General features: G+C 40.0%; 3 protein-coding genes across 3 annotated transcripts; all 3 read left to right on the top strand.

Annotated features, from left to right (window-relative positions):
- Window positions 1-64: 64 nt before the first annotated feature.
- LOC130922000 (gastrula zinc finger protein XlCGF8.2DB-like) lies at window positions 65-5,447 on the top strand. Its single transcript, XM_057846431.1, has 2 exons — window positions 65-203; window positions 3,309-5,447. Exon 2 carries the CDS (start codon window positions 3,446-3,448, stop codon window positions 4,574-4,576), a length of 1,131 nt encoding a protein of 376 aa, XP_057702414.1. The 5' UTR covers window positions 65-203; window positions 3,309-3,445; the 3' UTR covers window positions 4,577-5,447.
- Window positions 5,448-8,498: 3,051 nt separating this feature from the next.
- Window positions 8,499-12,300, top strand: LOC130921175 (gastrula zinc finger protein XlCGF52.1-like). Its single transcript, XM_057844798.1, has 2 exons — window positions 8,499-8,598; window positions 9,383-12,300. The coding sequence occupies exon 2, from the start codon at window positions 9,461-9,463 to the stop codon at window positions 10,673-10,675; it is 1,215 nt and encodes a 404-aa protein (XP_057700781.1). The 5' UTR covers window positions 8,499-8,598; window positions 9,383-9,460; the 3' UTR covers window positions 10,676-12,300.
- Window positions 12,301-14,714: 2,414 nt separating this feature from the next.
- Window positions 14,715-22,862, top strand: LOC130919978 (gastrula zinc finger protein XlCGF57.1-like). Its single transcript, XM_057842671.1, has 3 exons — window positions 14,715-14,819; window positions 17,057-17,122; window positions 20,811-22,862. The coding sequence occupies exons 2-3, from the start codon at window positions 17,096-17,098 to the stop codon at window positions 22,524-22,526; spliced, it is 1,743 nt and encodes a 580-aa protein (XP_057698654.1). The 5' UTR covers window positions 14,715-14,819; window positions 17,057-17,095; the 3' UTR covers window positions 22,527-22,862.
- The last annotated feature ends 195 nt before the right edge of the window (window positions 22,863-23,057 follow it).

Raw genomic sequence — 23,057 nt, 5'->3', positions numbered from 1 at the left:
TTCCAAATGCTTCAACAAGATTCCACTGAAGTTTCAGCGCCTGAACGTTTCTACTTCCGGTTCACTTGACTCGCAACTTCCATGTACTACCCTCGCCACATAAAAAAAAAATAATAAAATAAAATAAAACCCTCGCCACATTTGCAGTTCTTTGGTGTTCCCTTCTCTTAACCAAACGAGCTCCTTCAAAGCATTCTCATCAGGTAAGTACCCAAGTAAGATTTCAATGGACTAAAACGTCCTATATTAAGGCCTAGTGGAAGTCGTTTGGCTTCATGTAATAGCTTCCCAGGGTTGCAAAACCTTTTTTTGTAATTTATTTTAGCTCGTTAGCCGAGACACGCTAACGCATTTTGATTGCTTTGGCTTAACGCCACTTCTGATTTGTAGATTTTGTTTTCAGGGGGGATCGCTCGGTTAACATTAGAGTGATTATACTCAATTGTATATGACTCTTCTTAACTTGTCTTATAGATGCTACAAAATACTATTGAGTGAAGGCTTAGGGCCCAAATACACCAGATGCATGATCGTTACGGTTCCGGTCCGGTTCAGTGTTGACTGCGTGCCACGCAGTACGTCAAAAACAGGCAAATCATACCGGCTGCGCACGGCTGCGGTCCGCCAACTCCGTTCCCTCGTGAGCGCTCGCGTGATCGCGCGCTATAATGTGCCATTTAAAACAACGAAAAACACACCGAGTTTATACTCATCAGAGAAGCGGAGAGAGAGCACATTTTTTCTTTGCATATTGATATTTATGTTATGTCTGTCTCTTAATTCCAGATTGACTGCATCATGTTGAGATCAGGGCTCCGTGTGTGGAGGGTAGGGGGGCGGGGCCCTATAGACCCTACTCACGTGACGTCACCGCCACACCCCCGCGCCATGTTGTCCGTATAGTCGTCATGTTAATGCATTAGCGCTTCGTAAATTCCTCCTATTATGGCGTGTTTTTCTGCTCGTTAACATTAATAATCAAAATGGTGAAGTCGTGTGTGGCGGTCAGTTGCAAAAACAGAGACGATAGACGGAGAGACTTGAAGTTTTACCGTATTCCGAGAGACCCGGAGAGGAGAGCGAGATTGACTGCTGCAATTCGACGAGAAAACTGGGCTCCAAACGACTACCTCAGATTATGTAGTAGTCATTTTATATCTGGTAAGATGCATTTAATATATATTTAGAGGGTTTTGGGCTGACAACCACAATTAGGATCATTGCTAGGCTAATCGCCGACAACATACACTCAGACGTTGTGAATGAACTACCTGAAAATATATAATTATAAGGGGATAATCAGACAGTTGTCATACAATTAATGTACACTTTCACTATTGAGGTCAAAAGCCAAAAAATAAATTCAACTAGGGACAATCTGGAGTAGTGCTATCGCACTTCATATTTATTACATATTATATATGTATGTAGTGAGAGTGCTATCGCTAAACTATATAAACATTAAAAGCCCTAGCTCCATTGACAAATGACATGAAATACATTAGACTTGACAGTGGATGTTAGCAAGAACAAAAGATTTTGAATTGAAAATTTCGTAACCCACCTTCCCGAGCACACGATAGATTCCTGCCGAATTTTCGTGGACGAGGACCTGTTTCACCCAACCAGCAACGAAGTATTTATAAGCCTCCAAGCTCTTAAAGTTTTTCAAACTTTCGTGAGAATAGGCTGATTTTGTGTGGACAAGATAGTTGTAAATATCAGGGTAGCTAGCAGATGTCAGGCAAAGACGGCGAAGACAGCGGGTCGAAAAACATCGATTTAGGCATCAAGTATGGATCTGGCGAATGGATAAACTGAAGCTTTTCCACATAACGCCTTTTATGCAACGCATCCAATGAGTTTACAGCGTCAGATAACACCGGGGCTTCCATGAATTGCTCTATAACTTGCACGACTAATTGAAATCAATGAGAATAAGTCTAAAAAATACGGACAATATGGCGGCCGGATACAGCGACACGTCATTTTGTGACGTAGGTGAGTAGGGTCTATAATGCCCTTGGTGCCGGGAGGTTTATATCTTTGTGCACATTTAAAATTTATGGCACATAACTTCTCATAGAGCTGTTATAAACAACTGTTAAATTATCTGTAATATTTATTAAATGGATAGCGAATTATATACTACACAACTAAAAAACAGCGTACTTGGAATTGACGTCTCAACACTGCAGATTCCTTTGTCCAGCGCAAACTGTTGTTTTTTCTATGAAGAGTCAAGTGAAATGTAGGAAAGAAAGGGAAACGTCTTGAATAGACCACCAGGTCGAAACTTGTGGGTGTCTCTTTATTCTCTTTCGTACTTTTCCCCCTCGACTCTGTATACAAACCGACATTGTGTGTGCGCCGGGCACGAGAATTTCTGCAGTGGAACCACTTCCAGATACGCTGCTTTTTTTTTTTTTCGCTCAAAGTTGTCAGTACGTCGTGTGTTTGATATCACTGCCAGAAAAACACACATAATAGGACACTTTGCAGCTTCGCTTTTAATGCTGTCCTTATAATAACGATCTGCTGCATCGTATATTACTTTGTGACTTTCCAGTTTCCTCCTCCATGATGAAACGTTCTTCGTCCATGTTTGCTGGTGTTTAAACCGTGATTAGGCACCTGGGCTTTTGCCATCCGGCCCAGCTCCGTCCATTTTGTCGGATGCATGCCCGGCAAAAATAGAAAATAGCCTATACCATCCGGCGGGCATGCGGAACGCCGGAGATGGTTCGCAGTCAATCCGGAGCACTGACGCGGCCGGTATACGTTGAACAATAGGTATAATGGAAACGGATTGGCTCCGGCGCTATTTTTCATCGGAGTCAGACTGGAACCGCAACGATCATGCATCTGCTGTACTTGGGCCTTTACTGTGGTGTTTTCGTACGCTTGTAATCTTACTTTAGATTAGAACACAGGACACTGCGAGGCATTAACACAAATAGTATGTTATTCTTTATTTTTTATTGCAGATATTGATCGCAATAAAACGTTTGGACAACATGAAAAAAAAACTTTTGTGGAGTTCCTCCACAACAACAACGACGGTTGTTTATTATGTCTGCCATTCATTGTCACTATCACACGCATAAGGGTCTGAGTCAGCATGCGATCTGCATGCACACAAAAAATCAGGCATGTGTGTTTTACTTTACGTGACACTAAAGCAATCCCAAACATCAAGTCAAAGTGTTGGGACACACGTCCTTTTCCTGTCCCATCAATTGACATAAAAATCATGCCAAAAGTCCGACTTACCAAATCACGAGATTTTTTTTTTTCTTCCCACACAGTGTCTCGCAGACTAAACCCTATAAAGATCTTCACCCTGAGAAGCACAATCCCCTCAACGTTAACCAAGAGGAGGAGATGCCGTACATCAAACAGGAGGTGGAACCAGAGACCCTCTACATTAAAGAAGAACAGGAAGATGAAGTTTCCAGTGACCACCAGTGTGAAGAGCGAAGAAGATGAACGTCCAAGCGAAGAGAGCAGAGCCACGAAAAAATTGAGCGGCGGCTCATTTCAGCACCTGACAACAAAAGGAGATGGACAATCGCAGCCGGACAGCCTCTTAGCTCCGCTCTCGGACAGCGACGACATCACGTCGCACTCTTCTGACTATAACACTGATGAGGAGGATGTTGACTTTGACCAAAACGCTTGGAAATCCTTAAAGAAATCATCATTGAAAAGAGAGACAAAAAAATGTGCGGGAGGGAAACCGTTTGTCTGCACACTTTGCAACAAAAGATTTTCCCAGAAATCTCATTTAATAGTACATGAGCGTACACACACTAGAGAAAAGCCTTTTCTCTGCACATGTTGTGGTAAAGGATTCACCCGGAAGAAAATTTTAAACCAACACACAAGAATCCACAGTGGAGTGAAGCCTTTTGCTTGTTCACTTTGCAATAAAAGATTTTCACAGAGGACTAATAAAGAAAGGCATATGCTGACACATGCTGGAGAGAAGCCTTTTGTCTGCATGTGTTGTGGTAAAAGCTTCACCGAGAAGAAAAATTTAACCAAACACGCAAAAACGCACAGTGGAGAGAAGCCTTATGCCTGCTCCTTGTGTGAGAAAAGATTTTATTTTCAGTCTGGGTTGACAGCACACACGCGTTCACACACTGGAGAGAAACCTTTCGCCTGCACACTATGCGACAGAAGATGTTCTCGGAAGTCTGATTTAAAAACCCATATGCGGACACACACTGGAGAAAAGCCTTTTGCCTGCACGTGTTGTGGTAAAAGATTCTACGAGAAGACAAATTTAAACAAACATGCAATAATACACAGTGGAGAGAAGCCTTTCGCCTGCACACTGTGTGACAAAAGATGTTCTCGGAAGTCTGATTTAAAAACGCATATGCGTACACACACTGGAGAAAAACCTTTCGTCTGTACATGTTGTGGTAAAAGATTTAGTCACAAGGGAGCTTTAAACGGACACACAAGAACCCACACTGGAGAAAGGCCTTTCTCCTGCTCAGTTTGTGGTAAAAGATTCACAGATAAGGGAAATTTAAACAGACACGCAAGCAAACATAGTGGATAGAAGCCTCTTGCCTGTTCCTGAAGTGAGAAAAGATTTTATTGCCAGTGTCAGTTGACAACACACATGCAACACACACACTGGAGAAAAGCCTTTTCCCTGCTCAGTTTGCCAAAAAGGATTCCGTCAAAAGATTCACTTAGATGAGGAATTTAGTTTTGCATGCAAGAAACCACACTGGGGAAACACCTTTGAATTAGTGTTTGACAAGATATTCAAATTCCTGCCACGTAATAACAGTGGGAACAGCTTTTCAATTTTCTTATTCAGTTTCCATTGAGCCTCTTTTGAAAAAGTTGTTGAAATTATTTTGCAGGTCCTTGTCTTTTTCACAACTGTTTCGATTCGGTTACTTCATATCAAGGATGATCTTCTCTTTTATATTATGACTTTCATGCTACTTTGATTTACTCAGATGTAGCTTTTGTCTCCTCTATTTGTTTCTTTTGTAAAGTCTTGTAACGTGACCTTGAGAGTTTTGAAAACGGCTTTGAAATAAAATGTATTAAACTGAAAAATTTGTGCATGAAATATTGATTCTATTTGTACTAGCTCAATTGAGCTCATTGAATGAATTGCAAGTGTCCGAATATAGAAAATGGCTCTAGTTTGTGAGTTCATACAGTTTAAATGTTCTCAATGAGACTATTTTGAAATATTTGTATGGTATTTTTCCTTTAGGACACAAAAGGCTGATAAATCCAAGAACAATTTATTTCTATAATAGGCCTGTGTTATTATTTGAACACCTTTGATGCTACACTTCTCTTTGTTTAATTTGTGCTCAGTTTCCAAACTTTATTTAAATGGTTTCAGGTAGGATGGCTTTATAAGTCTTGTGCATTGTATTATTTTGCTCTCTGACATAGAATCACTTAACCTTATATTATAGAAACACTTGAACTTTTTTTGTTTTATTACTATTCATTTTTCCCCATACATCTTCTATTGTGAACCATTTTTTAAGAGCTCTTCTCTCATCGATAAAATAAATCAACTTTGGAGTGTCACTTGGGGATACGGCCTTTGTGTTGTATTTTGGAATTAGTTTTTCTTACCATTGTACTAATTTATCAATTCATTTACTGCATAGAAGTGACAAAAATACACGTATTACTCCCCCCCCCCCAGAAAATATCGAAGCAGTTATTGATTTCATGTACAGTGTATCGCAAAAGTGAGTACACCCCTCGCCTTTCTGCAGATATTTGATATACATATATCTTTTCATGGGACAATACTGACAAAATGACACTTTGACACAATGAAAAGTAGTCTGTGTGCTGCTTATATATTAGTTAATTTATTTCCCCTCAAAATAACTAAAAATATAGCCATTAATATATAAACCCCTGGCAACAATGGTGAGTACACCCCTTAGAAACTACATCCATAAATGTCCAAATTGAGCACTGCTTGTCATTTTCCCTCCTAAATGTCATTTGACTCGTTAGTGTTACTAGGTCCAGGTGTGCATAGGGAGCAGGTGTGTTCAAATTTGTAGTGCAGCTCTCACACTCTCTCATACTGGTCACTGAAAGTTCCAACAGGGCACTACGTGGCAAAGAACTCTCTGAAGATCTTAAAAGACGTATTGTTGCCCTACATGAAGATGGCCAAGGCTACAAGAAGATTGCCAATACCCTGAAACTGAGCTGCAGCACAGTGGCTAAGATCATCCAGCATTTTAAAAGAGCAGGGTCCACTCAGAACAAGCCTCGGGTTGGTCGTCCAAAGAAGCTGAGCGGACATGCTGAGGATCACATCCAAATGCTTTCTTTGAAAGATCGTCGCAGGAGTGCTGTCAGCATTGCTGCATGGATTGAAGAGGTGGGGGGTCAGCCTGTTAGTGCTCAGACCATCCGCCGCACTCTACATCAAATTGGTGAGCATGGCTGTCACCCCAGAAAGAAGCCTCTTCTGAAGACGGTACACAACAAAGCCTGCAAACAGTTTGCCGAAGACATGTCAACAAAGTCCTATAGACCCTACCCACCGACGTCACAAAACCACGTGCTCGCTGTATGGTTCCGCCCACTTGTCCGTCATTTTGTCTCTGTATTAGCATTGGTTTCAATTGATCGAGGAATTTAAAATGCATTTTGTGGAAGACCCGGTGCTTTCTGATGCCGTAAACTCACTGGATGTTTTGCATAAAAGGCGTTATGTGGAAAAGCTTCGTTCTATACAGTCGCCAGATCCATATTTGATGCCCAAATCGATGTTTTTCGACCCACTGTCTTCGCCCTGTCTGCCTGACATCTGCTACGCTGATATTTACAATTATCTTGTCCACACAAAATCAGCCTATTCTCACGAAAAACTTCAAGAGCTTGGAGGCTTATAAATACTTCGTTGCTGGTTGGGTGAAACAGGTCCTCGTCCACGAAAATTCGGCAGGAATCTATCTTGTGCTTGGAAAGGTGAGTTACGAAATTTTCAATTCAAAATCTTTTGTTCTTGCTAACATCCACTGTCAAGTCTAATGTATTTCATGTCGTTTGTCAATGGAGTTAAGGCTTTTAATGTTTATATGGTTTAGCGATAGCACTCTCACTACATACATACGTGTATGTTGTCGGCGATTAGCCTAGCAATGATCTTAATTGTGGTTATTTGTCAGCCCAAAACCCTCTAAGTATATCTTAAATGCATCTTACCGGATATAAAATGACTACTACATAGTCTGTGGTGATTTTTTGGTGCCCAGTTTTCACGTCGAATTGCAGCCGTCCATTTCGCTCTCCACTTTGGATCCCTCGGAATACGGTAAAACTTCAAGTCTCTCCTTCCATCTTCTCTGTTAGTGCAACCAACAGCCACACACGCCTTCACCATTTTGATTATTAATGTTAAGGAGCAGAAAAACACGCCGTAAATAGGAGGAATGTACGTAGCCGTAACAGGTTAACACTATGTTTTGACGGACAGTTGGGCGGTACCATTCAGGAGAGCGGAGCTGTGACGTCACGTGGGTAGGGTCTATAGTCTGATGAGAAGAAGTTTAATTTGTTTGGTTCCGATGGTCTCAAGCATGTGTGGAGGCGACCAGGTGAGGAGTACAAAGATAAGTGTGTCATGCCTACAGTCAAGCATGGTGGTGGGAATGACCCCCCCACAGACACACACACCTCTTCAATCTCTGCAGCAATGCTGACAGCACTCCTGTAACGAGTTACATGACATTTTGAAGGGAAAATGACAAGCAGTACTCAATTTGGACATTTCAGGGTGTACATAGTTCCCATGCGGTGTACTCACTTTTGTTGCCAGGGGTTTAGATATTAATGGGTATATTTTGAGTTATTTTGAGGGGAAAATAAATTAACTCTATTATATAAACTGCACACAGACTACTTTTCATTGTGTCGAAGTGTCATTTTGTCAGTGTTGTCCCATGAAAAGATATACTTAAATATCTGCAGAAATGCGAGGGGTGTACTCACTTTTGTGATACACCGTATAAAGTCAAGTGACACAACCTTCCTTGAGTGGAGGCTTCTAGTCAACAGCGACCTCTTCTGGCTGTTCTTTGCGCCTTGATGTATTTATTTCTTGCACTATTCTTTTTTCGTATTTTTGGAATAGTTAGGGCTCATGGCAAGTCAGTAAAGCAAAACCAAGTGAGCTTGAGAAGGTTCAATACTTTAAAATTAAGTGACTTCATTGTTATATTCCATGATTGAAGCAGTAGGCTCGTAAATTGGATAAAGACCGAACTTTCAAATTAATATTGATTGACGGATAAAGTTCTGAGCTTTCAATTTTGAATCGTTGATAGTAATGACTCAAATTATATATTGTTTACTATATTTATTGAAAATCTTATTTGTTGAGTGATTTGGAGTAGTTTTGGTTCCAAACGCTACAAAAGATTACACTGACGTTTCAGAGCCTCAACGTTTCTACTTCCGGGTCACTTGACGCAACGTCCCTGTACCCTCGACACACTTGCAGTTCCTTCATATTCCTGTCTCCTAACCGAACGAGCTTCTTCAAAGCATTCTCATCGGTTAAATACCCAAGTAAGCATTCAATGGACTAAAACGTCCTATCTTAAGGTTGAGTGGAAGTCGTTTGGCTTTGTGTAATAGCTTCCCAAGCTTGCAAAACTTTTTTTGATGTTGTTGTTTTTAGCTTAGCTTGCTAGCCAAGACAAGTTAACGCATTTCGATTACTTTGGTTTAAAACCACTTCTGGTATGTAGATTTTGTTTTCAGTGGGGCTCGCTCAGTTAACATGAGAGTAATTACATTCATTTGTATTTGGCGCCTCTCAACCTGTCTTAAAGATGGTAGAAAATACTACTGACTGAAGGGTGACTGTGGCCGTCAATGGCATCGACTTACATATGAGTCAATGGAATCCAAGTACATTCGCATCAATAGAATCGACATGCATGGCCATCAATGGGTCGGACAGACATTGGTGTCAATTTCACGGACGTGCATGGCTTTCAGTGGAATACCATTAGAAATTAATAAGCAACTTTTTGGCAAATTTTGTGAGAACCGTAAATTTTTGACAAATTATGTGTACAACTACTATGCGAAAGGTTTTTGGGGGGTCATTTGAAAAATTCCCTGCATAATGCCAAAATTCCCTTCATTTTTGATATTCGAACGGTGACGGTCGGTCAAAGGGTTTGGGCTGTGCGGCGCGCCGAAGAAACACCATTAAGAAAAGAAAAGGAATTTTACTATATGGGGCCCATGTAATAAAATATAAGAATTTTCCCATCAATTAAATGAAAATCACAGCAGAAGCACAACTTAAGCAAATCACTTTTTTTTTCCCCTTCCCACCCAGTGTCCCGCAGACGTTACTGAAGATCTTCACCCTGAGAAACACGATCCCCTCCACGTTAAACAGGGGTCTGAGTTGGAGATGCCGTTTATCAAACAAGAAGCGGAGCCAGTTACCCCCGACATTAAAGAAGAAGAACAGGAAGAAGAACTCTTTCCAGTGACCGTCAATGTGAAGAGTGAAGAAGATGAAGGACCAAGCGAGGAGAGCAAAGCAGTGAAACAATCAAGCGTTGGCTCATTTCAGCATCTGACAACAAAAGGAGAGGGACAGTCGCAACGGGACGACCTCTTAGCTCCGCTCTCGGACAGCGACGACATTACATCACACTCTTCTGACTTAAACTCTGATGAGGAGGATGTTGACTTTGACCAAAATGCTTGTAAATCCTTCAAGTCATCATTGAAAAGACACACAAAAGAATATGCGGGTGGGAAACCTTTTCCCTGCTCACAATGCGATAAACGATTTTCTCGGAAGACTAATTTAGAAGTGCATAAGCGTACACACCCCGCAGAAAAACCTTTTGTCTGCACACATTGTGGTAAAAGATTCGCCGAGAAGGGAAATTTAAACCAACATGTAAGCACACACAGCGAAGAGAAGCCTTTCGCCTGCTCCGTATGTGAGAAAACATTTTATTTTCAGTCTCAGCTGACAACACACACCCGTAAACACACTGGAGAGAAACCTTTCGCCTGCACGCTATGCGATAAAAGATTTTCTCTGAAAAATGATTTAAAAACGCATATGCGCACACACACTGGAGAGAAACCTTTTGTCTGCACTTGTTGTGGTAAAAGATTCACCGATAAGAAAAATTTAAACAAACACACAAAAATCCACACTGGAGAGAAGCCTTTTGCATGCACGCTTTGCGACAAAGGATTTTATCGGAAGACTCATTTAGAAGGGCATCAGCGTACACACACTGGAGAAAAGCCTTTTGTCTGTACCTGTTGTGGTAAAAGATTCACCCAGAAGAAAAATTTAAACGGACACGCAAAAACCCACAATGGAGAAAAGCCTTTCCTCTGCTCAGTTTGTGGTAAGAGATTCAGAGAGAAGGGAAATTTAAACAAACACGCAAGAACACACATCGATGAGCCTTTCGCCTGCACACTTTGTGAGAAAAGATTTCGTTGGAAGATTCAAGTGACAAAACACATGCGTACCCACAATGGAGAAAAGCTTTTTTCCTGCTCAGTTTGTCAAAAAAGGTTCAGTCAGAAGGGAACTTTAAATAGACACGTAAGAACACACACTGGAGAAAAACCTTTGAATTGCAGTGTTTGACAAGATATTCAAATTCCTGCCACACATGTACTGTGGAAATAGCTTTTCAATTTTCTTTTTCAGTTTCCCTTGAGCCTCTTATGAAAAAGATGTTTAAATGATTTTGCAAGTCTTTGTCTTTTTCACAACTATCCAAGATATATGGTGGAAAACACTCAGGGGACTTGAAGTTCCGCTCTGAGACCCCCAATTTGGCCAAATTTCAAAATTGTCCGATATCCATGTGTGATACATCATTGGAAAGCTTAAAATCTCAATTGTCTGGGGGAAGAACATTTTTTAACAGGAGGGCATTTAAAAAAAAAAATTTTAACAGCAAAACCCTATCTGGAGGTGAGAGCACGCGAGAGCAGAATTACAGACGCCATGACTTTAACGAGATATTATCGTGTACTTACCTTGTTTCCATCCAAAAACTCCCATGTTGCATGTATCACAGAGTGTCAAGGCACAGCTGTGAATGGCCACAGCTGGATTTTTTTGGGGATTTAATGGGTGAAAAACGGTAATATAACAAGAGTCGCAATGCAGAAATCGCAGACATCAAGGAGTGGTCAAGATTTTCTTTTTCATATATTTAGCCTTTTAAACGTTTTTTTTCTTTGTTTGGATCGATTATTTATCATCTAATCCAGGATTCACTAAATCTGGACCTCGGTGCCACTTTTCCTGTCGTGTTTTCCATTTCTCCCTCCGTCAACACACCTGAATAAAAATAATCAGGATCATTATCAGGCTTCCGGAGAGGTTTCTGATTACATAATAATTTGATTCAGGTGTGTTAGGGGAGAGAGACGTGGAAAACACGACAGGAAAAGTGGCACCGAGGTCCGGATTTAGTGAACCCTGATCTAATATATTTGGGGAAATGCGACAGTAATGGAAAAATTACAATTAAGCGATAGTTGTGAGGTAGATACTTTTGACTTTTTTACAGACGCCAATTTTTTAATTGTGACGTAATTTGTTTAAAGTTTAAAATATACGAGTGAATCATTTTTCAAAGTCGTTTTTTAATACTAAATATTAATGATCAATGATTCTAAGCTAAAAATGACAGACATTTCAAATAATAAATACGATTACTTACCTTTTTTTTATGGCTAGGTTGAAACAAAAGCGGTTGTGCGATGTCTGTAAACGGGGGTTTCCAGGGTAAAAGGGGCAAATTGAAAATAGTTGGGGGCTTAATGGGTCATGAATCTGCTATGGCAGCATATAGACATTAGGGGTGTGACAAAATATCGAAATGGTGATATATCGTGATACTTTGTATCCCAAAAGGTTATCAATATGCTCGTTTTAAATATATATATATATATATATATATCGTTTTAAAAAAGTGGTAATGTTTAAAAAAGAAAAAAAGGGACCAACAAGTTGCTACCAAAACCTTCCACCATAATAGTGTCCCAGGGCTGCCATTGACGGTGCTCGACGCCCAATCCATTTAGACTGGGAACGTTCGCTCATTCAAAATAGGGCTACAGCTATCGATTATTTTAGTAGTCGATTAATTGATGAACTATTTAGTTCAAATAATCGAGTAAAAGGATAAGGAACATAAAAAATTAAAATACCTGAGCTGAGCCTCACACGGTATAGACATATATATGTGTATATATATATATGTGTGTATATATATATATATATATAAAGAGGATCTATGTACAACAAAACAACAATTGGCAATTACATGGCAAAAGTCCGCTAGCTTAAATGCTATAAAATGCCAGCACTTTTTTACAATGCTCTTAACAAATGGCTCAGAAACATATTCCCACAAAAAATGGCTGAATATCCCTTTAAAACAAATTCAGAATGCATTCAAAAAAATCATTAGCTCAAACAAGAACTTAGCTTATGCTGGTCTTAACAGGGAGCTGATGGATTCAGCCATGTTAAATGAGGTAGACTAGAGGGCCATGTATCCACCCGAATCAATCAAAATAAATGCAAACACTTTCAAAACAAACCATTACAACGCCACTTTAATTAAACGAATATTCAAAGCAGTAAAATTGAATTCAAATCTTTTTTTTTCTAATCGAATACTCGAGTTAATCGATTAATCGCTGCAGCGCTAATTCAAAACCAGAGCATTCGCAGTTATTCTATTCAATTTTCGGGGCATTTACAGGTCACTTGCTGTTCATTTACAGGTCATTTCCTCTTGAGTTTGAGTCACTGCCTATTCATTCGGGTGATTCCCAGATCACTTCCTGTTCTGTAACTCAAAATAAAAAGGAAGTGACTCATAAAATACCCCAAAATCTATAGGAAGTAACTGAAAATCAACAGGTAAATGACCTTAAATGGCCCAAAATTACCTCATTGCCTGCCACTGGCGGCCATAGACGTTCAATCCGTTTGAAGTGGGAGGGATGGCAGCGAATGGCTGCCACCCTCCCAGTTCAAATGGATTGGACGTCTACTAGTGATAAACTCATTCCAATTCACAGCAGAAGCTTGCGTTTCTGTCTATTAGTTGTTTGTAGAATATCCTAGAATGATTTCCTGACCAATGTATCGATAATCGTTGTATCGCCATATCGTCAGATTATCGTTATTGTGAGCTTTGTATCGCAAATCGTGAGGTAACAAGAGGTTCCCACTCCTAATAGACATTGTTCTATCAAACACAACAGTTCTTTTGGCTTAAAATACAGCAGTTTATTTTATAGAGGGTTCCAATGGCAGAAACTGCTTTTTCAGTCTTGTCTGTGTTTTTCGCCATATATATATTTTGAATTGAACGAATTGGGTTTAGTTTATATGTTGGTTACTTCATAGCATGCTCTTCTGCTGTGTTTTCTGAGTTTTCTGCGACTTTGATTCACTCAGATTTAGCTTTTGTCTCCTCTATTTGTTGCGTTTGTTAACTTTTGTAAGTGACCTTGAGCGTCTTGAAATGCGCTTTGAAATAAAACGTACTACACTGGTCAACAGTCATATTTGTGCATGAATTATTGATACTATTTGTAGCTAAATTGAGCTCGTTGAATGCATTGCAAGTGTCCGAATCAGGGGCGCTCCTGGGGGGTGGGGGGCAGTGCCCACCCACGGACACACTCTGCCCACCCAAAGAAAACTGTCTGGGCACCGTGTATGGTATCCCATTCATATAGTACTGATGTGTTCTAAGTTTTAACCTTTGCGTTGTTACCTCCTCTTTCACCTTAAAAAAAGAAAAGAAAAATGAAAAGTTGGTTTTGTTCATCGGGGGCGCTACACACATTTACGCATATTTTTATTTTTTTATTTTTTACATTTGATCAAAGTTTTCACCAGTGTTCACCTGGCTGTTGAGTTTGGTCAGTTTTGAAGCATTCTGCGGGGGGTCTAAGTAGGGCTCAAAGCGTCGGCGGGACAAAGAATGACTGCTAGGGGGCGCTACATAGTGTATGCGGAATCTGTCTTTACACGGTATCGAAAATTGCACCTGTCTTGACCTGCCTGCCGATTTTGGTGCTTTTGAAGCATTCTAAGGGGGTCAAATTGAGCTCTAAGGGGCTGTGGAATAAAGAATAACTATAATAATAATAATAAAACCGAGGAACCACAATAGGTTAACCAAAAAACATTGTCTCCTGCATGACCATACTGTTCATTTATGGATGTGTTCTTAGTCAAATAAAATCAAATCAACTTATTTGTTTCGACCAAATCACAACAACAGTTATCTCAAGGAGAAAACAAAACATGTTTAAAGGTGCAGTAGCCCTTCGCTGGATTTCGACCTACTTAAGGATTGTTTTTTTCTTTTTTTTTAAGCAAATATTGAAGCAGTTATATATTCTATTTATTAAAGTCAAGTGACACAACCTGCTTTGAGTTGATGCTTCTTGCCACCAGCGACTTCTTCTGGCCGTTCTCTTCGAGGCAAGTCATTGATATTAATGACTCAATTCGGATTTGTTTACTATATATATAATAAATATATATACATATATGAAATATTTTTGGAGTCGAGTGATTTGAAGTTGAATCCAAACGCCTCAACAGATTACACTGAAGTTTCAGAGCCTGAACATATCTACTTTCGGGTCACGTGACGCAACATCCGTGTCCCCTCGACACACTTGCAGTTCTTATTTGTTCCCTTCTCCTAACCAAGCGTGCTCCTTCAAAACACTCTCATCCGGTAAGTACCCAAGTAAGAATTTAATGTGATAGTCATTTTTTGCCAGCAGCTATGAGCAGTTTTGTTTGAGTCTTTGCTTTGGTGTCATGTGAGGCTGCGTGCGCACCAGTGATGAAATATTGAGAGAGAGAAATAAGTGCCACATTCAGGTTCAGTTGCTGAATCAATAATACAGTATTACCAAGTGTGGAGAATTAGATTTTCTTGTGCGTCGTTAGATCAAGCGTGGCTCCGTGAGTCAATGAAGCCAATTGTATTGTTTGTATTCTTTGTTGATGAGATATTATTACTTGGCACCGAGCGCTAAGCTAGTTAGCGATGATGCTAATCACTGTCTTGAGTGTCCGTTTGGAGAAGCATATGAGCACTCGAGTTATTGTTGGATAGTAAAGTTGTCTAATTTTTTTATATCAAGAAACCGTATCTGTAAAGTTGTACGGTTTCGGCGTAATTTGTACAAGTGAGCACTGATTTTTAAATATGTACGCCGGACGTTAAAAATCTATGTTTTTCGTGCACTACGTTTTTTTTCTCCGTTCTGATTGTGTCACCGTACGGCAACGAGACAATGCACCGCATTTACCCCACCCATGAAACGTCTACGGCGCGTGAACGCAGCAGCTCGGCGTCAATTTCCATAGTACTCGTTTTACGAGCAGCGCGTTCACCGCGTTCAGGCAGGAGATTCAGAGTCCCTTGTTTTAAGTTAAATAGGACAAAGAACTCCTTCTTACCCAATGCAATTCGGTTGCTAAATTTGCACAATTCTTGCACTTAGATGCAAAATTGTCTATAGCATTTTAAATTTGTGGCAAGGGCGTAGGTCTGGTCTCAACATTGGTAGGGACGCTATAACAGCATAACCTGCATGTACACTTTTTGCTGGGGACGGGACATTAATAAGAACAAACAGTTAAAATTATTTTCATCGGGAGAAATTCATTTTTCAAAATGCTTGCTTCATATAAAGGAAATTTACAGTGGTTGTGCTTTTTTTTGGGGGGGGGGGTTAAAAGTGCATAGGCTGCAGATAGAAAAATATATTTTTTAAATGCTGTAGGAAGCAAATACATTTTAATTATGAATACATGCACAAAATTCACAGTTGAATTAGCATTAACAGTAGAAAACATACAGGAAAACACCTCTCTAAGCAGCTTTCTACCTGAGTTTTATAGGTTAGCAAGTTCACACAGTTTAATATTATGCTAACTCTGATGCAGGTCGGACTTTAGTCGCAAAATTTGTGGCGTGTTCGCCACCTCCACAACATTGACATCTTTTTACATTACTTACAGTGGTTGTTGCTGCTGCTGCCCGGGAAAAAAAAATCCCTTCAAAGGGGGTGGAGGAGGCTGCATATTGAAATGTATTTCTGTCGGGATTGTGTGAACGGGGGTTCTAGTCATCAGCCAATCAAATGTGCGTTTGAGGAGGAAAAAAACGGACCGGCACTGTTGGATAGCAAGTGAAAATAGGTAAATGTAAGTCTGAACATAATTAAATTAATGCACTTAATAATGTTAGGGTCAATTCTATCCTAACAACACATGGGAAGACAATCTAAATTACCATTATAGCTGAACTCATTGTATGTTGCAAATAAGGTTGCTTAAAAGTTGGTGGGGACAATTCGAGCATCCTGAAAAGTTGGTAGTGTTATGTCCCTACCGTCCCTATGCAAACCTACGCCCTTGATTTGTAGTCTGTGTTATTTTTTTTTATGTGTATAAGTTGTTCTGTTATCTGTATGCTTACCTGCTGTAAGACAAGTTTCCCCTTCTTAGGGGGACAATAAACTGAAACTGATCTGTGGGGCGGCTCGATCGGTTCACGCGAGGATTGCAAGCTCGTGCTAGAGTAGCGGGTATTAAAAGATAAGAAAGGAGAAAAAAAAGAAGTCCTGTGCTAAAGAGTAAAGCAATCCCAATGATAAAGTTTTTAACAAGTTTTTTTTTTTAGAAATGAAATGCCTCAATGCATCATTTTTTTTCTCATGAACGTTTTTGTAAAGCTTTATTGATATTTTTTTCCTCAAGCTAAAGCACCACCTAGAAATAAGCTAAATTTAATTGTGTAAGCAGGCTTTTTGTATTAGTCTTATTATTTAATTACTGGTGTTTTAACTCATTACAATTTATTTATATGGGCTATTATTTATTTTATTATGTATTTATGTTTTACAAATGTGATGTAGTATTAATATATATTCTATATTTTATATTGTATAATTTTAGTTCCTAACAAAGGACCACAGTATTGCAGGAGCAAGAGAAATGTTCCCTGACTCAAAGATTGCATCGGTAAGTTACCCTATTTAATTTCGTTTACCAAAATATTGTTATGCACTGTAATTTTACTCAAGTTTATGAAAGTGTATGAAAAATGCATAAATATAGTTTCCTGGATTTCTTTCATCCATCCATTTGACAATATTTCCAATGAGTTCATATTATTTGAAAAAATGAGTTTTATTTTTGTTTCATATTGCACGCTATATAATATGTTGTAAGATTAGTCACCATTCCGAAAGGGCATACGTCACTGTTTGTAAGATTGCCAACGGCCTCAGGTTGATAAGTATGAGAAACCACACATAAGCGCTTGGGAAGTATGGTGCTGAGTGGGTCAAGCAGACAGTTTTTGGGCTGTCCATCGTGATGTAAAACGCAGACAATATGGGTGCCAGTAAAATATCAATGGGCTGTAATGTTAAGGCTATGGCCAAAAATAAAAACCACACGTTCTGCCAAAGAAAATGATTGGGAAATTTGGACATACATTGCTGTCAATGGCATGGACGTATATACAGTAGCTGTCACCGGCATCGACTTACAGTGCCCTTCATAATTATTGGCACCCCTGGAAAAGATGTGTTTTTTAGCTTCTAATATTTTTTTTATTCAAATAATATGGGACCTTAATGGAAAAAAAGAGAAAAATCCACCCTTCAATACAAGTGCATTCATTCAGTGGGGAAAAAATCCTACATAAAGGAAAAAAATATTTGACATCAAATAATGTGTGTCACAATTATTAGCACCCCCGGTGTTAATACTTTGTACAATCCCCTTTTTGCCAACAAAACAAGGCCTGGGGACTGAGATGGCCATAGGAGGAGCTTGATATTGTGTCTGGTGAACCATTTCTGTGTAGATTTGGTCATATGTTTAGGGTCATTGTCTTGCTGAAAGACCCAATGATGTCCCATCTTCAGCTTGCGGCCAGAGGGCAACAGATTTTGATTTAAAATGTCCTGGAATTTCAAAGCATTCATGATGCCATGCAGCCTAACAAGGTTCCCAGGGCCTTTGGAAGCGAAACAGCCGCACAGCATCACTGACCCACCCCCATACTTCACAGTGGGTATGAGGTGCTTTTCAGCATGCGCATCTTTCGTGGCTCGCCAGACCCACTTAGTGTGTTTGTTGCCAAAAAGCTCAATCTTGGTCTCATCTGACCAAAGCACACGGTCCCAGTTGAAGCCTGGAACTGTGTGTATTTTTGTGTGAGTCAAACGGTTTGGGCTGTGCAGTCCACCGAAGAAACGGCATTCAGGGAAAAAAAGGAATTTTACTACAGTCCCTGACAAAAGTCTTGTGGCTTATCCATTTTGTAGAAACAATTGCTAATAACTTGACTTTTAATTATTCAATTGGTTTCAGAAATGGCTCTTATGAAAGCCAAGACCCTCCCAAATGATGTTGAATGTACAAAAATATATTTGTTTCACTGAAGAAAAGATTTATCATTTAATGAAGACATAAAGGTCAAATTGTGGCGAGACAAAAGTTTTGTCGCCTACAGAAAGTAGTGTGAAAATTGAACAAGAAAATGTACTTCAAATACAAAAATATGTTACATAACATAAGCGAATTAAGTAGCGGTGTTGTGAGATCCAAATTTAATATTTTGTATGACTTCCATGGACTTCGGCAAGGATTCATACAATTTATTGATGAAGTCATCAGGAACATCAAAGAAAGCAGTCTTGTATGCCTCCCAGAGTTCATCAACATTCTTGGGTTTCGTTTTCCATGCTTCCTCTTTCATCCTACCCATGTCTTGTGACTGGGCTGGCCAGCCCTGGATGATCTTAATTTTCTTTGCCTTGAGGAACTTTGAGGTAGAGATTGAAGTATGCGATGGAGCACCATCCTGCTGCAGAATTTGCCCCTTTTTATGGTTAGGAATGTAAGAGGCAGCTAAGATTTGTTGATATTTAAGACTATATATGTTGCCTTCCACCCTGCAGATCTCTCGCTCACCCCCATACTGGATATAACCCCAGACCTTGACTTTGGTAATGAAGTAACCACCAAACTTCACTGTTTTCTGAGTGAATCTCGGATCCGTGCCGGCGCCAGTAGGTCTCCTGCAATATTTGTGGCAACTGTGGTGTAATTCAATGGAAAAGTCATCTGAAAAATCCACCTTTTGCTACTTTTCCAGCGTCCATCCTTTTGACAGACTGTGGGCCTTGGCAAATGCCACACGTTTTTTTAATTGTCTGCACCTTGACAGATAAATAGTCAGGTCTACTACTACAGGTCTTAATGCACAATATCCGATTTTTTGTCATATCCGTTTTTTTGGCGTGCCCGTTCAGACTGCCTTTGTCCATTGAGACCGTTCAAGTATTATGCATGCGCACTAATTCGCAGTCCGACACACGCTGAGCAAGAAGACCCGCATGCGCAGAAGCATCAAAACAAATGACACACGTCATCCGTCATTCCAGGGATATCATATTTTGCTTTTCAAAAGGAGGACAAAAATAACAGACATAAATAATCCCCGTTTAGGCTTATATTCAAAGTTTATATGGATCGATAGCATGCACGCACTGTCCGTGCATGTCACACACATACGGGCAGTTTGCCCCGACTCTCGGCCATGTAGGCAATGTTGAAACATTGCTCACTTGGAGCAGAGAGAAAACTGAGCATTCTCAGGGTTATCCTCAATCCATTTTCATTTTTTATGAATTTTATTGTCAAGCCCAGCCCTTCCCCAAAAGCCGTGTTCACTGCAAGCTAGGCGCTACAATACGCACAGCTGCACCGGTACGGTAATGTTTCTCTCGCTATTTGATGACGTAATTGCTGCATGAAATCCGATTTGGGAGAGTGGACAGTACAGACTGCCGTGACAGTCTGGAAAAATGTGGCCCAGATCGGATTTGAACTACATACGAAAGTGACCCAGATAGGATTTGAAATGGTCCAGTTCTATGCGACTTGTCATGTTCAGACCGTCAAGTTAATGCACGAAAGAATCCGATTCGTGCATTAAGACCTGTAGTATGAACGTAGCCTTAAATTCCGAACCATAAAAAGGGACAAATTCTGCTGCAGGATGTGCTCCATCGCATACTTCAATCAAGATCCTCCAGGACTTGCCAGCCCAGTCACCAGACATGAACATCATTGAGCATGTCAGGGGTAGGATGAAAGAGGAAGCATGGAAGACGAAACCCAAGAATGTTGATGAACTATGGGAGGCATGCAAGACTGCTTTCTTTGATGTTCCTGATGACTTCATCAACAGATTGTAGGAATCCTTGCCGAAGCCCATGGAAGTCATACAAAATATTAAATTTGGATCTCACAGCACCACTACTTAATTCGCTCATGTTATGTAACATATTTTTGTATTTGAAGTAGATTTTTTGTTGAATTTTCACACTACTTTCTGTAGGCGACCAAACTTGTCTTGCCAAAATTTGACCTTTATGTCTTCATTAAATGATTCATCTTTTTTCAGCGAAACAAATATATTTTTATACATTCAACATCATTTGGGAGGGTCTTAGCTTTCATATGAGCCTTTTATGAAACCAATTGAATAATTAAAAGTATCGTTATTAGCAATTGTTTCTACAAAATGGATAAGTGACAAGACTTTTGTCAGGGACTGTATGTGGGGCCCATAAATATGGGGCCAAAAGCAGGACTTTAGCAAATCACTTTTTTTCTCCTTCCTATCCAGTGTCCCGCAGACGATACTGAATATCTACACCCTGAAAAACACGACCGCCTCCATGTGAAACAGGGGTCTGAGTTGGAGATGCCGTTTATCAAACAAGAAGCGGAGCCAGTTACCCCCGACATTAAAGAAGAAGAACAGGAAGAAGAAATCTTTCCAGTGACCGTCTATGTGAAGAGCGAAGAAGATGAAGGACCAAGCGAAGACAGCGGAGCAGTGCAACAATCAAGCGAGGGCTCATTTCAGCACCTCACAACAAAAGAAGAGGGAAAATCGCAACAGGACGACCTCTTGGCTCCGCTCTCGGACAGCGACGACTTTACATCGCACTCTTCTGACTATAACTCTGATGAGGAGGATGTTGACTTTGGCCAAAATGCTTGGAAATCCTTCAACAAATCATCATTGAAAAGAGACACAAAAGAATGTGAGGGTGGGAAAACTTTTCCCTGCTCACATTGCGAAAAAAGATTTTCTCGGAAGACTCATTTAGAAGTGCATAAGCGTACACATACTGCAGAAAAACCTTTTGTCTGCACACGTTGTGGTAAAAGATTCGCAGTGAAGAAAAGTTTAAAAAGACACGCAAGAACACATACTGGAGAGAGGCCTTTTGCCTGCTCCGTATGTGAGAAAACATTTTATTTACAGTCAGAGTTGACAAGACACATGCGTATACACACCGGAGAAAAGCCTTATGCCTGCACACTATGTGACAAAAGATGTTCTCGGAAGTCTGATTTAAAAACGCATATGCGGACACACACTGGAGAAAAGCCTTTTGCCTGCACGTGTTGTGGTAAAAGATTCTACGAAAAGACAAGTTTAAACAGACATGCAATAACACACAGTGGTGAGAAGCCTTTCGCCTGCAGGCTTTGCGACAAAGGATTTTATTGGAAGACTCATTTAGAAGTGCATGAGCGTACACACACTGCAGAAAAACCTTTTGTCTGCGCACATTGTGGTAAAAGATTCGCCGAGAAGAACATTTTAAACAGACACACAAGAACACATACTGGAGAGAAGCCTTTTGCCTGCTCCGTATGTTTGAGAACATTTTATTTACAGTCAGAGTTGACAAGACACATGCGTATACACACCGGGGAAAAGCCTTTTGCCTGCACACTGTGTGACAAAAGGTGCTCTCAGAAGTCTGATTTAAAAAGCCATATGCGGACACACACTGGAGAAAAGCCTTTTGCCTGCACGTGTTGTGGTAAAAGATTCTACAAGAAGACAAATTTAAACAAACATGCAATAACACACAGTGGTGAGAAGCCTTTCGCCTGCACGCTTTGCGACAAAGGATTTTATCGGAAGACTCATTTAGAAGGGCATAAGCGTACACACACTGGAGAAAAGCCTTTTGTCTGCACATGTTGTGGTAAAAGATTTGCCCAGAAGAAAAATTTAAATGTACACACAAAAACCCACAATGGAGAAAAGCCATTTTCCTGCTCAGTTTGTGGTAAAAGATTCAAAGACAAGGGAAATTTAAACAAACATGCAACAACACACAGTAATGAGCCTTTCGCCTGCACACTTTGTGAGAAAAGATTTCGTACGAAGCATCAGGTGACAAGACACACGCTTACACACACTGGAGAAAAGCCATTTTCCTGCTCCGTTTGTCAAAAAAGATTCAGTCAGAAGGGAACTTTAAATAGACACGTAAGGACACACACTGGAGAGAAAGCTTTGAATTGCAGTGTTTGACAAGATATTCAAATTCCTGCCACACATGTACAGTGGAAATAGCTTTTCAATTTTCTTTTTCAGTTTCCCTTTGGCCTCTTTTGGAAAAGTTGTTGAAATTATTTTGCAGGTCTTGGTCTTTTTCACAACTATCCAATATATTTTTAATCAAATGATTTGGGTTTAGTTTAGGTGTAGTTTACTTCATATCAAACTTGATCTTCTGCTTTATATTATGACTTTTCTGCAACTTTGACTGACTCAGATTAAGCTTTTGTCTCCTATATTTGTTTCTTTTGTTAACTGTTGTAAGTGACCTTGAGCGTCTTGAAAGGTGCTTTGAAATAAAACTTATTATTGTGGTCAACAGTCAAATTTGTGCATGAATTATTGATACTATTTGTAGCCAAATTGACTTCATTGAACGCATTGCAAGTGTCCAAATCAGGGGCGTTACCGGGGGGGGACAGGTGGGGGCAGTGCCCACGCACGGACACACTCTGCCCACCCAAAGAAAACTGGATGTAGTACTAACAGCAGTCTGGGCACCAC

Source organism: Corythoichthys intestinalis, chromosome 1 (genome assembly GCF_030265065.1).
Source record: "Corythoichthys intestinalis isolate RoL2023-P3 chromosome 1, ASM3026506v1, whole genome shotgun sequence".
Taxonomy (NCBI): Eukaryota; Metazoa; Chordata; class Actinopteri; order Syngnathiformes; family Syngnathidae; genus Corythoichthys; species Corythoichthys intestinalis.
Note: the sequence above shows the minus strand (reverse complement) of the source record. Positions and strands in the feature narration are given on the sequence as shown.

What these genes read in the sequence shown, in the direction of transcription:
- LOC130922000 (XM_057846431.1), top strand. Translation starts at nt 3,446, where the DNA reads ATGAAGTTTCCAGTGACCACCAGTGTGAAGAGCGAAGAAGATGAACGT.
- LOC130919978 (XM_057842671.1), top strand. Translation starts at nt 17,096, where the DNA reads ATGTTCCCTGACTCAAAGATTGCATCG. An exon ending in CTGACTCAAAGATTGCATCG is followed by an intron (nt 17,123 to 20,810) that starts GTAAGTTACCCT and finishes CTTCCTATCCAG; the next exon opens with TGTCCCGCAGACGATACTGA.
- LOC130921175 (XM_057844798.1), top strand. Translation starts at nt 9,461, where the DNA reads ATGCCGTTTATCAAACAAGAAGCGGAGCCAGTTACCCCCGACATTAAA.